At 39.7% G+C, this 16454-nt stretch overlaps 1 protein-coding gene across 1 annotated transcript in view; it reads left to right on the plus strand.

Annotated features, from left to right (window-relative positions):
* The first annotated feature begins 4213 nt into the window (after nucleotides 1-4213).
* Nucleotides 4214-16454, plus strand: part of LOC127176435 (solute carrier family 4 member 11-like) — a 31692-nt gene continuing 19451 nt past the window's right edge. The window contains exons 1-8 of the mRNA XM_051128110.1: nucleotides 4214-4358; nucleotides 9553-9603; nucleotides 10344-10460; nucleotides 11008-11051; nucleotides 12977-13196; nucleotides 13342-13423; nucleotides 14754-14877; nucleotides 15074-15277. Coding sequence (XP_050984067.1) covers nucleotides 4319-4358; nucleotides 9553-9603; nucleotides 10344-10460; nucleotides 11008-11051; nucleotides 12977-13196; nucleotides 13342-13423; nucleotides 14754-14877; nucleotides 15074-15277 — 882 coding nt within the window. The 5' untranslated portion in view covers nucleotides 4214-4318. The remainder of the gene's footprint in view (nucleotides 4359-9552; nucleotides 9604-10343; nucleotides 10461-11007; nucleotides 11052-12976; nucleotides 13197-13341; nucleotides 13424-14753; nucleotides 14878-15073; nucleotides 15278-16454) is intronic.

Genomic DNA, 16454 nt, shown 5'->3' on the forward strand with positions numbered 1-16454 from the left:
ACACAATGGCGGCGACGGCGGAGCCCGTTCACAAGATGGCGGCGAGAACAGAGCTCCGTCATGTCACAGCCGCCATACAAGAGCCATTTAAAGCTACAGCTGCATTTCCCGAGTCAAGTCAAGTCTCCAAGTCAAGTCAGATTGCAACTGTGTTTCCTGTGTCAAATCAAGCCAGAACTGCTGTTCCTGTGTTAAGTCAAGTTACAGCCACGCCAGAGCCACTGCACAAGATGGCTGCCACGCCAGAGCCACTGCACAAGATGGCTGCCACGCCAGGGCCACTGCACAAGATGGCTGCCACGCCAGAGCCACTGCACAAGATGGCTGCCACGCCAGAGTCACTGCACAAGATGGCCGCCATCTCCAAGCCACTCCACAAGATGGCTGCCATTCCAGAACCTGTGGTCAGTACCCGGACGCCACCTGTGGTCATGATGGCTCACACGTGCTGGACACACCCCTAATGACAGTATGGGCAGCTAAAGTGGCGCTCCTTCATGTCTCGGCAGCTACCCCTGAGTCAAGTCAAGACACAGAGTCAAGCCAGGTCACAGCGGTGCCCCACGAGTCAAGCCAAGTCACAGCTGTTCCCCATGAGTCAAGCCAAGTCACACCTGTTCATCACGAGTCAAGTCACACCTGTTCAAGTCACGTTAGTCCCTGAGCCAAGTCACGTTACCGCTGTCGTCCCTGAGCCAAGTCACGTTACCGCTGTCGTCCCTGAGCCAAGTCACGTTACCGCTGTCGTCCCTGAGCCAAGTCACGTTACAGCTGTTGTTCCTGAAGCAAGCCAGGCCTCAGCAGATCCTCGTGAGTCAAGCATAGTTGTCAGGTCCTGTCATAATGCAGTTTCAGCGTCCAGTCAAGCTTCAGCGTCCAGTCAAGCTTCCAAGTCCAGCAACGTCAAGGCGGTCGTACCTGCATCAAGCAATGTCAGGGCTGATCTCCAAGAGTCAGAGTCCAGTCACGTCCCGCCTGACGGCCCAGAGTCCAGTCACGTCCCGCCTGACGGCCCAGAGTCCAGTCACGTCCCGCCTGACGGCCCAGAGTCCAGTCACGTCCCGCCTGACGGCCCAGAGTCCAGTCACGTCCCGCCTGACGGCCCAGAGTCCAGTCACGTCCCGCCTGACGGCCCAGAGTCCAGTCACGTCCCGCCTGACGGCCCAGAGTCCAGTCACGTCCCGCCTGACGGCCCAGACTCCAGCCACGTCCCGCCTGACGGCCCAGCCCAGACGTCCCGCCTGACGGCCCAGACTCAAGCCACGTCTCGCCTGACCGCCCAGACTCAAGCCACGTCTCGCCTGACGGCCCAGACTCAAGCCACGTCTCGCCTGACCGCCCAGACTCAAGCCACGTCTCGTCTGACCGCCCAGACTCAAGCCACGTCTCGTCTGACCGCCCAGACTCAAGCCACGTCTCGCCTGACCGCCCAGACTCAAGCCACGTCTCGTCTGACCGCCCAGACTCAAGCCACGTCTCGTCTGACCGCCCAGACTCAAGCCACGTCTCGTCTGACCGCCCAGACTCAAGCCACGTCTCGTCTGACCGCCCAGACTCAAGCCACGTCTCGTCTGACCACCCAGAGCTTTACCATGCCCCGTCTGATGGCCCAGAGCCAGGTCATGCCCAGTCCAACGACCCCAAGTCAAGTCACATCTTGTCTGACATCCCAAGACCATGGCCTATCGGGATAGCCAGCGCACTGGACCCACCACAACCTCCCGCTGCTGCTCTTCCTTTAATGGCGGTTGCCATCTGGTGTGTGTGGGCTGCACACTGTGCTCCAGAGGTCCCGTCTGACCACGAGACAGACCCAGAGGCCTCACCGGTGGGAGAAGCCGCGCCTATGCCTCCTGAGGTGTCAGCTTCGGCTGTGGATCCTCCCATGGAGGCGGCGTCCCTCTACAGACTCTCTGCTTCTCCCCAAATTCTTTCTACCTCTTCTGTCTCTGCCGTTTCCAGATCCCAGGCCATAACGCAGTTTCCTGCTCCGCCCCAGCTCCCGCCTGGTCACAAGCCTGCTCCAGAGCGCCCGCCTAGTCACAAGCCAGCTCCAGAGTTTTCGCCTGGTCACAAGCCTGTTCCAGAGTGCCACTTGGTCGGAGAAGCTGCGCCAATACCTCCAGAGGTGTCAGCCATGGCTGTGGATCCTCCCTTGGAGGTGGCGTCCCCCTACAAGCTCTCTGCTTCTCTCCCTTCTCTGTTTGTCTCCTCTGTCTCTGCTTTCCCCAGGTCCCAGATCGTAAAGCGGGGTCCTGTTCCGCCCCGGAGGGTCGCTCCGCCTCCTGTTCCGCCCCGGAGGGCCGCTCCGCCTCCTGTTCCGCCCCGGAGGGCCGCTCCGCCTTTTCCCCCTATTCTGTCTGCCTCCTCTGTCCCTGCTTTCCCCAGGTCCCAGACCGTGACGCGGATTCCTGTTTCGCCCCAGAGGGCTGCTCCGCTTCCTGTTCCGCCTCGGAGGGCTCATGCTCTGCCTCCGGCCCTGCCCTGGAGGGCTTCCACTCCGCCTCCGCACTGGAGGGCCCTTGCGCCCCCTGCTCCGCCTCCGGCCCCGCCTTGGAGGGCTCCTGCGTCTCCTGCTCCGCCTCCGGCCCCGCCCTGGAGGGTATCTGCTCTGTCGGTCCTGCCTCAATCACCGGGCCCTCCACATGGACCTGGCCCTCCAACCCTCGCCCTGTCTCCCTCCCTCCCCACCGCTCCCTGGACCGTTGTTTCCTTCGAGCGTCTGGAAGCCGCTCCTTGGGGGGGCTATGTCACGAATCTGGTCGGTGCTCTGTGGTCCGCTCACCACCAGAGGTCGCTCTCACCCCATCATTACATTCAGACTGTTGCTTTGCACCCCGGACTACTATTCCCATCACCCATCGCACCCATTACGTTGCCTCCGGTAGCCAATCAGGCTCACTATAAAAACCCTGGACTTTCCCCATGAAAATCACGGTTTGTTAGATTATTGTTTGTATTCCATAGTTAGCGTTTCTTAGTTCCTGGTTTTTGTTCTCCTGCCTGGTTTTCTCGTTTTTGACTGTCTAGCCGCCTGCCTTTGGATTTTCGCCTGTCTGACTATTCTCTCGGATCTCCCTTCACGGACGTTGTTCGCTCCCGATTGGACTTACGCCTGATTCACGGATTCCGATTGTGCTTAGCCTACGATATCCCTATCTGCTATGGTGTTTGACCCTGCCCGCTCGACCATGTATCTGTCTCGTCCCTTCAATAAAAGCTTGCATGTGGATCCGCTCGTCTCTCGTCAATCACTCCGTGTTACAGTTAATAGTCAGATCTTTTAAATATTCTCCAGGCAGACCCTGTGCAGGGATCAATTTGCACTAAATATCTTATTTTGTGTGAACATTTGTGGTTAATTGTGTTGATAAACAACAAACAGATAGATACATGATCCTTCACAAATCATTCTCATATGATTTATTTTGGAAACTTGTGGTACTTTCTCCAGGATTCTTTGATAAATAAAAAGTTAAAAACAACAGAATTTATTTAAAATAGAAATCGTTTATAAACAACTGTTAAAAAGTTTGAGGTTTTTGGATTTTTTTTTTTTTTTTGGAAAGAAATTAATACTTTTATTCAGCAAGGATGTGTTAAATATTGATAGTGAGTTAGAAAATATTTTGAATAAATGCTGTTCTTTTGAACTTTGTATTCATCAAACAATCCTGAAATAAGTATCACAGTTTGCAAAAATATTTAAATAAAATTAAAAAATTAAGCAACTGTTTCCAACATTAATAATAACTGAGTGGCAAAACGGCATATTATAATGATTTCCGAAGGATCATGTGACACTTAAGACTGAAGTAACGATGCTGGAAATTCATCTTTGTACATTAAAATAGAAAACTATGATTTTAAATTATAAAAATATTTCACAATATTACTGTGTTACTGTGATCAAATAAATGCCTTAATTAAAAAAAAAAAAAATCTTACTGATCCAAAACTTTTGAACGCCACTGTATATATATTTGATTTTATGTTTTTTATCTTATTTTATTCTTTAATCTTTGCATATTCCTGACTTTTTTTCTTTTGGTATCCTAGTAATTTTTTCAGTGTTGTGGAAAAGGCATTAATGAGGACAAATGTCTTACTGTGTGAGTTGTACTGGGTTTCAGTTTCATCTAGTCATTGATAGGCACTGGGACCCAGAGGCAGAACAAACCCGCCCAGTTTCATTTGCACTTAACTTACTGTAGTCACAAGTGCTTGCTGAGGTGTAAAGGTAGAGCTGTGAAGCAGACAGACAGTAAACTTTGCATTTGAAACCATGATGGGTTGATCGGCTATACTTAAAAGGAAAATGATGGAAAGCAAAGAAGTGCTTCATTTTGTGCCAACCGGTAAGTTGAGCTGCTTTGTCAACTTACAGACTTGATTGGATGCTGGGACAGTCATGCTCAGTGCAGATGGATAGCTTAAGTGGACAGTTTTCCTCACTTATGGATTTGTTTGTCTTTTCATTTGGTAATTTACAGAATCATCTGTTCTGGTTGAATTTGCTAAGGCTGGAAATTTACCAGGCAAGAGAAATGCTTCTCCTGTTTAATCTTGCCAGTTTTGAAGGATTGTGCGTTATCATTGTTTTATTATTACGTGATAATCAACACTGCAAATGGTACAGAGATAAGCATTTTGAAAAATATATGAAATAAACAAATTATAAAATAAGAAAAGTCAGCAGTTATAGACACAGACATAACAGGTGGAAACTGAGTAATATTGAAATGGGAAAAAAAAACACATTGTTTTTTTTTTTCCTCTGTAAGAGGATTATCCTCTAAGAACTTTAAGAACTCAGAGACTTTTTTTTTTAGCCAAAACTCATGTTACTTAAAATATTCTGCTCATTTGCAGTGCAAATTTAGGTGTAAATTGCGGTAAGAATGAGTAAGGCACAGGATTCAGCTGGTAATAAAATAAAATTAGATGAAATTGCATGATCTGCATATGCTAGATAAATATGACTGCATTGAAATCACTCTAACAAATCCTGAATTAATTAAAAAAAAAAATCAGATTGACAGAATAAATCTCTCACACCAAGCTTTGTTGTCTCCTGCTGATTTAATAAAACAATAATTAATTTTTAAAAAAAAACTCTTTGATACGACATTCAGTGGGGATATTCATGTAATTGTTTATTATTATATATAATTCTTTTAAATAAAAGCAAAAACGAAAAGTTCTCTTCACTGAGCAATCATCTGTATATAATTCAGTATGTCCATCCTACTGTCAGCAGGTGACGAGAGAGCTAAACCAACTATTTTAGGGTCAGTGGCAATTTACTGTAGTTCCTGCAAAAGGTACAGACCTTTTCATGGAACTATTATTTCTGTCAACAGCACAGGACAGCACAGTCAGCAACAGGAAGTCTGCGAGCCTGCGGACAGGAAGTCTAGTGAGGCGAGCGGCAGAGAAAACATCACAATGAGGGAGAGGGAATGTGTTTGGCATAGTCAGCAAAATATGTTTACATGTTTTACTTGATGACAATGAGAACATTATATCAGATTTAAAGATGTTGTGCACTGGGACTTTTTGCTGTTTTTATCATTTGTCTGTGTTTGCTCGTTCCACACGCACTGACACAGTCTGTGTGTTATTAGTTGAGATTTTCAGTGCAAATTAATGATTGATTCGCCACTACGTTTAGGTGGCAGCCAGTGACTGTCTATGTGAGTGAGTCATTTGAATCATTGATTCAGCTGATTCATTCATTTATTGATTCACCCCAACAATTTAAATTTTTCCTTTCTGAGTGAACCTACTACTTATATTCTGTAAGGCTGGTTAAAAATATCAATTTTAATAAAAAAAAAAAAAGAATTGGAGTAGAAATACAATTATGTAATTGTAACTGTGTTATTATAAAAACTTAATTGAAAGTAATTTATGCGTTTGTATACAAATCAGTTAATTTTAACCATCAATACTGTAGTAATTTAGTCTCAAGCAGGCCTATTTTACAGCATTAGTTGAGAGATTTTTCCCCTTTAAGAATCAATATTGAATTAAATCGAACTGAACTGGGAATCAAATCAAATTGCAAACTTGTGAATCAGAATGGAATCAAATCGTGAAATTTGTCAAAACCCAGTCTTAATGTTCTGTGATAAACTAGTTAAGTCAAACGTAATCTAAAAGTAGTCAAAAAGTAGTCAAGACAACATTACCTAATATGTGTAATGTTACTGCTATTTTTGTCATGTAATTTGTAATCAGTAATGTACTACAGTTTGTAAGTAATCTAGACTTTAAATTTACTACGTTTTGGAGAAAGTTGTTACTTTTACACTGATACATTTCACTGTTGTATATGTTTACATTATAAAACAGTATGCAATAGAAACGTATTGAGTGCAATTTACAATTTCTTTCCATATTATTAAAAGGACCTTATTGGGACAGTAAAGCCCTCTCTGCGCCTACCCTAAACTGATACTTAATTTTTAAACTTTTTGATTATTTCCTTCATAGTAATTGAAAATAAATGCCTTTCTGATGTGATATGAGATTTGAAAAGGGAGGGAAAAAAGTTTTGCAAAAGGCGGATTTGAACCCGGGTTGATCGCTACGTCATATTCCTTGGATTTTACCCATTACCTCCACTTGTTTTTCTGCAACCACTATGCGTGCATAGCTGCAAGTGACGTCACTGTGACGTCTACTCGAAATTGGTCTATAGCCTCTGCCAACAAGTCAGGCTGTTTGCACTTAGTGTAAATAGACACTCTGTTTTTATTGTCAATTGTGCAGCAACACCAAAGATCTATATTATTCCTAGAGACAATATCATTAATGTCGTCATGAAAAAGCTCACAAAATGAAGCTTCTTGTAATGCAACTGGAATTCTCTTTAATGTTATCACTGATAATATTGTGAACATGGATAAACAAATATATTATGGACATTTTTGGATCACTAATGTTGAAGCGTCTTGGTTACAAAGTGGATGAATAATGTTATATAGAGGTGCAAGTCAAGCTACAGCATTGCTAACAGTCCACTCGCAAAAACAGTCTTTGAGACGCTCCTCGGCTTTTCCTTAGTTATTCACATATTTGCTTGTTCAGTCTTTGCATATCAAATGCAATTTCACACTTGCGAGTGTGATTAGCTGTGATTAGCCTCGCGCCTACGGCCTAATACGGTCATAACAGACTCTTTCTCTAGTGATATTGCGTTATTATTTTCTTTGGCTGCTTGCTGCAGATGCTGTCGCTAGAGTTTAAGCTGTGTTGAACACAGAACATCGCTTTAAGGGATCTATTAAGGACTCTCAGAGACCGTTTTGTCACATACAGCGTGGATGTCCAGCCGTTAGAGGACTCGTGTGGCCCGCGGGTTGATGGGGTCCTGAAGTGAGACCAGAAATGACAATCTTTCCTTTAATCCCAGGTGTCACATGACCCGACTGTGGGGCGAACCAATCCAGCATCGAGGATTTCCTCAAAGCTTTTTCAGTCACACATCTCAAAAGAAAATCCACAGTTTTGCAGTAGACCTAATTATTTATTTATTATGTGTTCGTACAGTGTTTCTGTACGACAAATGATATTTTGTCACAAAGATATAACTGAATCAATTTGTCCAAGCCTGCAGGGTTGCGAGGCCGACAATCTGCCCTGAGGCTGGACGTGTCTAATGTGAGGACTGTTATAACAAAACAGGTTGTCTGCTAAATTAAAGATGGCGGGATGATGGTGAAGCCGCGGTCATTGGAGATAGAAACACCATGTGCTAAGAATATCCTGCCGCCCGTGATGTGATTTTTGTAGAGAGAATGACCTCTTTATCCCATCCACCCTGAAGAAAATATGTGGCCATAAGCCTTCCATGCATGACGCTGTGAGGGCTGCTGTAAATTGGATAAATTTCAGAGATGGGAAATTTCCATTAAATCCTAGTCTCTTTGAGGGCCTGGAGTAAGTGTTGGGGTAAAAGTCACAATCCTGAATTTATAATAGTGATTCATGACTGCTCTACACTTTCAGTGCCATAATAAGGCTCATTGCAACTTTTCATTTATTATTCATCTCCTTATAGTAGAAGCAGCTGCATGGAATTTCCTCCTCACATTTTCATTACTTTTTTTTTTTTTTTTATTCCTTCAAAGTTGATTTAAATTATCATTAATAACAAAAAATATTGTTTTACAATATATTGTAATTTAAATCAACATAAATTAAAAGCAGTTCAATAAATACTACAACATACAAATAAGTAATATAAATTAATATACATAACATATTTTAATAATATGGGACGTGGACCACAAAACCAGTCATATTTGTAGCAGTAGCCAACAATACATTATATGGGTCAAAATTATCGATTTTTCTTTTATGCCAAAAATCATTAGGATATTAAGTAAAGATCATGTTCCATGAACATATTTTGTAAATCTCCTACTGTAAATATATCAAAACTTAATTGCTAAGAACTTCATTTGGACAGCTTTAAAGGTGATTTTCTCAATATTTAAATTTTTTTGCACCCTCAGATTCCAGATTTTCAAATAGTTGTAGCCAGATATTGTCCTGTCCTAACAAACCATACTTCAATGGAAAGCTTATTTATTAAAAAAAAAATATCTATATGACTGGTTTTGTGGTCCAGGGTCACATATTAATATTTATAATATTTATACGTTTAAATTAATAAATCACAGTGTGATTTATGCAGAACTTGGGTGTTCTCAGTTTCATTTGTTATGAATATCTGCCACAAAGCAAAAAAAAAAAAATAATAATAATACAAATAAAAAAGTAGCCTTAAAGTCATTTATTTTATTTTATTTTATTTTATTTTATTTATGTCTGACAATTGTTTTCTTTTTTTCTATTATTGAAACAAACACATTATCCTTCAGAAATCATTCTAATATGCTGTTTGGGTGCTCAGCTTTTAGTTATTAATTTTATTTATTATTTATTTTATTTATTTTCTGTCTGACAATTGTTTTTTTTTTTTTCTATTATTGAAACAAACACATTATCCTTCAGAAATCATTCTAATATGCTGATTGGGTGCTCAACTTATTTTATTTTATTTTAAATTAATGTGCCCTTGTCATTTTTCATCAGCAACATCCAGCAAACAACACTGATCCAATAAACTGTAATGGACAAAATCAAGTCCTGCCTTACTTTTTTTTTTTTTTCCCCTTCCCATTCGAGAAGCCATTTCACTTGTGTATATTTGCTATAACAGGCAAGAAAAGACCATCATAATTTATGTTCCACGCTTCTTTAAAAATAAATTTTCCTTTGATTTTAGGGTTAAATAACCTGGAAATATTCTTGACTTGGCTTTTGTGAGATTTACTTATGATGTGAATGTCCAAAAACCACAGTAGTACCATAGTACCACATCCAAAACAACCCAGTATTTTTTACAGCATTATACTGATATGTAATGTTGTTGTAATTATTCTTCTGACCACTGAAATTAATTATGCACTCACACACCTTGAAACTCATTTGCATGACAATGTTTGGTTGCTCAATTGAGACGTGTTTCTTCCACAGACGCTTCATCATCTGGGCAGACAAGAAATGGCCACCTCTTCCAAAGGATGGGTGAGATCTAAACATTTATTTTCGGGTTCCTATGCATCGTTTATTAAATAATATTTAGCGTGCCAAGTTCAGTTAGCGAGTTCTCTGTTAATTGGCAGACAAACAAAACTGAAAAAAGGCTGAGGTGAGATCTGACGTGTGAAATACTCTAAGAGGAAACGTCTTGATCATATAAGCGTGAATTTAATAAATATAACCGGCTTCAGTTCACCAAGTTAATAGCATCAAAACCACAGGCGGCGAGAAAACAGACTTCACAGCGTATCACCCCAACAATAAACCAAACAGCTGCAACCTCTGTTTATTCCTCAGAATATCATGTAGTTTAGCTCATGTCATGATTATACTCTTCCATGCAAGGAAAGAATTTATTGGGACGGCTATGGTTATATTGCTCCGTGTGCCTGGTTTTGGGCGGGTTTTTTTATGAGGCCATGGGTGCATTGTGTAGCTTTAACAGATGGTGCATATATTTTTTTGAGGGGGATGCATCTGCAGTCACACCATAAATAGCGTTAAATAAATATTTCTACGCTCGAGATGAAAACGAGCATGATTCATCGGACAGGAAGTGAACACCTCTCAGCCTCAACGTACAAATGCACTGTGCTATATTTCATCTGCCAGCTGTAAAAGGTCACGTCAGACCCAGTTAGGCAGGGAAATGAGATTATAATAATCATCTTAAAGCTAAGAAAGACCTACTTAAGGAGCTCTATTGTGACATGTTGATGTCTCAGAGCTGCGAGACGCCGAAACAGAGGACAGCGGGGAAGAGAGCCGGAGGAAACGAGACGCGCTCGCCGCCCCGACAGACGGCAGTCGCTACGAGACGCCCGTTCAGCCGAGCATCTCAGGTCAGAGCGTGTGATGCGTCTGAGCGCATGTACGTGTGGTGTGTGCGTGGGTGGCTCAGATGAGATTCTCTTTGAGAGTACTTCAAAAATCTCAAAAAAATCATTGTGATTGTTGCCCGAGGTATAGACGGATCCCAGCGGCCTCAGCTGACGGCAGCAGCTCTGCCTCCTCCACGCTGCGAACCCCTATCACAAATTCTCTGTGTTCCTTAGAAACAATCAGTATTGTTTTCATATTTGGGCCGATGTGTTTACGGCATCGGGGAAGCTGGCCGTGCCAGGTCTTATTCCTAAGTGACTGCGGTGTCAGGGTTCAGGGACCACAATGCACTTCTGACGTGTCTGTGCTGCAGACTTGGAGACTCTTTGCCTATTTATAACCAGGGAGACATAATACAGAGGGTTCAGGGCTCCGAGATAATGAAGGAAAACACATCTTCTGGGAGGCCTGGCTCAGTGGTCTGTCCTTCAAACTCATGCATCCATGTAACAGCACAAGGGTTTTAACAATTTATCTTTTTTTTTCCTCTTTTCCTCCTATGAATAGACGCTGATGCTCCAGGATTTGGCCTTCTACATACATCAAGAAAAGTAAGCCTTCCTAAAGTTCTTTTAGCATTTACATCTGTTGTTTAATTGATATATTTATGGCTGGGCTTCCTCAGATGTGCTTTTCTCTCATTTCTACGGTCTGAAGTTATGAGATGGAATTCATAAACATAAATGTACACTACTAATTCAGATCTTTTGCTCATCAAGGCTGCGTTTATGGGATCAAAAATACAATAAAAACGGTAATATTGTGGAATAATATTACAATTTAAAATAGCTATTTTCTATTTAAGTATATTGTAAAATTAAATTTATGATGGTAAAGCTGGATTATCAGTGTCATTAATCCAGTCTTTAGTGTCACATGATCCTTCAGAAATCATTCTAATATGCACAATATTAAAGTTTTTACTTTTTGGATCAATTTATTTATTTATTTATTTCTGTTTAAATAAAAATAAGTTTATCATAAATAATTCCATTTTTTTTAATTATTATTTGAGGATTTTAAAATAATTCTATAAATTAATGTTATAATGTTGTAATATTGTTCTCTAATGTACACTGTAAAAAAAAATCTGCAAAATTTACAGTAAAAAAAAAATGGCCAGAATTTTACCGTAAAAAATATGGTAGCAATGTTTTTGGTGTTACGGTTTGAACTTAAATTTTACATTTAAATACCATTATTTCATTAACTGATATAAGGTTAATATTTTACAAAAAAAATTTTATTTTTTTTTATTTTATTTATTTATGATGATAAATCTGAATTTTCAGCCTCATTACTCCAGTCTTTAGTGCCTTCAGAAATCATTCTAATATGCACAATATTAAAGTTTTTACTGTATGTGGACCAAATTTGGAACAATATTTGTTTTATATAAAGATACATTTATCATAAATAATTCCAATTATTTGTAATTATTATTTAAGTATTTTAAAACAATTATATACTTATATAATGTTGTACTATTGTTCTCTAATGTACACTGCAAAAAAAAAAAAAAAATGAATCCATAAAATTTGTGGTAAAAAAAAAAAAAAAAGGTAGTTGTGGTTGCCAGAATTTTACAGTAAAAAAATACAGTAGCAACATTTTTGGTTTCACAGTTTTTAACCTAAATTTTAAATTTAAGTACCGGATTTTAATTAACTGATATAATGTTAATATTTTACTTTTTTTTTTTTTTTTAAGATGGTAAATCTGTATTTTTAGCCTCATTACTCCAGTCTTTAGTGTCACATGATCCTTCAGAAATCATTCTAATATGCACAATATTAAAGTTTTTACTGTATTTGGATCAAATTTGGAAGTTTTTTTTTTAAATAACATGAAACTGAAATAATGCAATAAACATTCATTTAACAACATTAGATAAAACATACAACCCCAATGTACAAACCTGATAAGAAAAAACTAAGAAGAAACAAAAAACATAAAATTTGAAATGTAACACAGGGAATTCTGGGAATGTCAATTTATGGTTATTCACTGTAAATTATACGTTCTTTTTCACCTCCGAAAACGGTGTACTACGGCAAAATTATATGCAATGTCCAATACAGTTTTTCACCATATACGTTTTTTTTCCTCTAGCATTTTTACAGTTTTTTGCTGTAAAATTCAATCATTTTTTACAGTGTAGATGCACATATTTATAGCTTTGCATATTTAATATGCATGCCATAAACATTGATAATGTATAATTTATTTCAGTGAATTGGTTCGATTGGACAAGCGTTGTTTCAAAACTTTGATTCACTGATTCAGAATCACTCAGAAAAAGTCTAGTAAAATAAATATCTATTGTAATACAAATATGCTGCTGTGAGCAACGTCAGTGGGTTTGCTTTAAACAAAAGCTTGTACAAATGCTTTGTGCATTGATTTAATGATTTATTAAAAAGAACCAGAGCCAAAGAATCATTGTTAAACAGGCTTCACTGTGCCCTTGTTTCAGTATGTGAAGCTGGTGAATTTCCAGGAGGAGGTGAGAGCTCACCGGGATCTGGATGGGTTCTTGGCCCAGGCCAGCATCCTGCTGGACGAGAGGGCGGCCTCCCTGGATGAAGTGCTGCGCAGAATGCTGGAGCATGTGGCCACGGACGGCCAGGGCAGCTGCAATGCGGAGGAGGTCATGAGCGCACTGTTCACAGACGCCGGAGGACAGGATGCCAATGGTGAGCAGCGGGCCGTCTGACCCGAGGGCCACAGGTCATCTAGTCTAGCAATCCAGAAATCCAGGCCAAACCCTCTGAGGATGAGCTTAATGGAAGACTCACTGGGAATGTGTTTTACTGTATTCTCTCTCTCTCTGTATTGAAGTTCACCTGTTGACCGAAACCATTCAGGGAGTGACAGCGACGGCCACTGGAGTTCGCTACCAACAGTCCTGGCTCTGTGTGCTGTATGTGGACCTTAAACATCAATAAATAAGCACTTAGAATGCATTTTATTTTATTTAGCTATTTATGAAGCATAACTGTATGTGGTCCACCACTATGTATTTTTTTTTTTTCAGTAAAGCTCTTTCTGACCCAGGACTTCATTACATTTTAAGCCTACTGTATAATATATATGCATATAGTGCCATGTTAAAATATTTACATACTTTTATGTATCTTTATAGTGCTACCATTAAAATAATCATTGTACTTTGCACTTCTATGGTAAATTTACATCATGCAATATTTTAACTGGCAGCCAAAAGATTGGAAAAATTAAGATTTTTTTCATGCTTTTGAAAGAATTCTCTTCCCCTCACGGAGTCTGCATTTATTAGACAAAGAATACACTAAAAATGGTAATGTTGTTAAATATTGATACAGTTTATATAACCGTTTTCTGTGTGAGTATAATTTAAAATGTAATTTATTCCCATTATGGCAAAAGCAAATTTTTGTGAAATACTGTGACATATTGCCTCAGTTTCAAATAACTTTATTCTGTTTGAATATATTTCAAAATGTAATTTATTCCTCTAATAGCAAATGTGAATTTTCAGCATCATTACTCCAGTCAAGAAACATTTTTTATCAATGTTAATGTTAACAGTTTTTGTTACTTAATATTTTTATGGAAGCCATGATGCATTACCATTCAAAAGTTTAGGTTAAGTGCAATTAAAAATAAGAAAATGAAATGAAATGAATACTTTTATTCATTAAGGAAGCATTAAATTGATCAAATGTGACAGTAAAAACATTTATAATCTATTTCAATTAAATTTCTATTTATCAGAGTATCCTAAGCAAACACATTACGTGTTTTCAACATTAATAATAAGCAGAAATGTTTTTTAAGCAGCAAATCAGCATATTCGAATGATTTCTGAAGAATCGTGTGACACTGAAGACTGGAGTAACGATGCTGAAAATTCAGCTTTGATCACAGAAATAAATTACATTTTAAAATATATTCAAATAGAAAACAGTTATTTTAAATTGTAATACTATTTCACAATTTTACCGTATTTATGATACAAAAAATGCAGCCTTGGTGGGGCTTTGTTTAAAAAACATTTAAAAAATTTTATTAAAAATTAATTTATTTTGTATTGCAGTTTGTATTATAATTATTTTAATTATTATTTATTTTACTTTGGCTGATGCAGATAAGCTAATTATTAAAACATAAAATATGATCATCTTCAACTATTTAATCATTTATTATTAAAAATCTCCCTGCAAAACATTAAATATATATGGCTGATGAAACGTATGCCCTTCTGTATTCAGCTGCAATGTGAAGAGTCTTCAGAGACGCTGCGTTTGTATTTCACGTTTGGAGCGGCCACAGAATTGGGGCGTGAACTGCTGCGAGGTCCGCTATGTCATCCTCATCCTGGCACCGCCTCGAACAGTAAGCCGCTCCTTTCACCCTCCAGTCATCACCTAGAGTGACAAAAACACACATATGGATGATCACTGCTGTCTGTTAATTAGCAATTGTTTCAAATCGTGTCAGTTTTTACACTTTTTTTTTAATCAGTAGTGTTTCTTTTAGCATCTCTGAATCTGTTTAAGTCTCTGTAATTTTTCTCTTCCTTACCCTGCAGAAAAGCACAAAGACCGCTATAGAGCTCGGCCGCACGTTTGCCACCTTGTTCTCAAACATCTCGTTTAGACAGAAACTCCTGGAAACAAAAACCCAGGAGGACTTTAAGCAGGAGCTGGTGATTCAAAGGCAGCGGCTCTCCACTGCCATCCAGAAGCCCTCGGTGGAGGAAGAGACCGACCCACACAGCAACAAACCACTCAAGGTCTGGAGCCGAGAGAGGCTCAGGGCATGTAAATGACTTGGCCAACCAATTATCTGCTCAGTTTGCCTGTTAACTTAATGTTCGGTTTTCTCTGTGGGCCGTGAAGTGCACTCTTCACACGTACACGCCGCCCTCACATTATGCTGAACTAGTGGTGCAACCAATCACTAAACTCACAGTTTGGATCATATTACGAGTTGTGAGTCATGGATTGGATCAGCAAAAAAATAGCTTTTCATTTATTACTTAAAGAATGCCTTAAGTACTTTGATACCACTGCAAAAACTACTAGACTAATGAAGTTCAAACATCAAAAGTCAGAAATAAAATAAGAGCTAATACACAAATTACAAGCATACATTAAAGTGTAAAATAAGACTGTAGTGTTCAGTGTATAAAGTAAATACAGATTAATATTTGTTAAAGCTATGTTTTGTTATTTCAGGGGGTATTTATAGGCTGCTGTCCCTTTAAGACCAAATGCACACCTAATAGACACTCATAAGTTTTCTTTCTAAACTGACTGTGCTTGCAGACATTTAATTGTTTGATCAAAATTATTGCTAGGGACAATTTAGTAGTCAGTGGATACTGGTAGGGACATGTCATCGCGTCTACTAAAGTATTTGCGCTCCATATCATTGGACTTTTTGGGACTTTTAGGGGCGCGGATCGCGAATCATTGAATTCGCGAAATGATTTGTGAACCCGCTCTGAAGTTCCGATCTGAATCAAAAGATTCACGAACCTGCTCGAAGTTCCGATCTACATTAAATGATTCACGATCCGCGCTCCAAAGTTCCGATCTGAATCAAATGATTCGCGAACCCGAACCGAAGTCCCAATCTGAATGAAATGATTCACGAACCAGTACCGAAGTCCCAATCTGAATCAAATGATTCGCGAACTCGCACGGATGTCTCGATCTGAATCAAATGATTCGCGATTCGTAGTCCTGATCGGAATAATGATTCGCAAACCATAATTTCAGATCGGAACTTCGGAGCGCAGATCGCAAATCGCGAATCATTTAATTCGCAAAATGATTTGGTGAACCAGCTCTGAATTTAAAGATTTGCGATACGGGCCCAAACAAAGTCCCAATCTGAATCAAATGATTCGCGATACGCACCCCAAACACAGTCCCGATCTGAATCAAATGATTCGCAAACCCGGA

The sequence above is a fragment of the Labeo rohita genome, chromosome 14, assembly GCF_022985175.1.
Source record: "Labeo rohita strain BAU-BD-2019 chromosome 14, IGBB_LRoh.1.0, whole genome shotgun sequence".
NCBI lineage: Eukaryota > Metazoa > Chordata > Actinopteri > Cypriniformes > Cyprinidae > Labeo > Labeo rohita.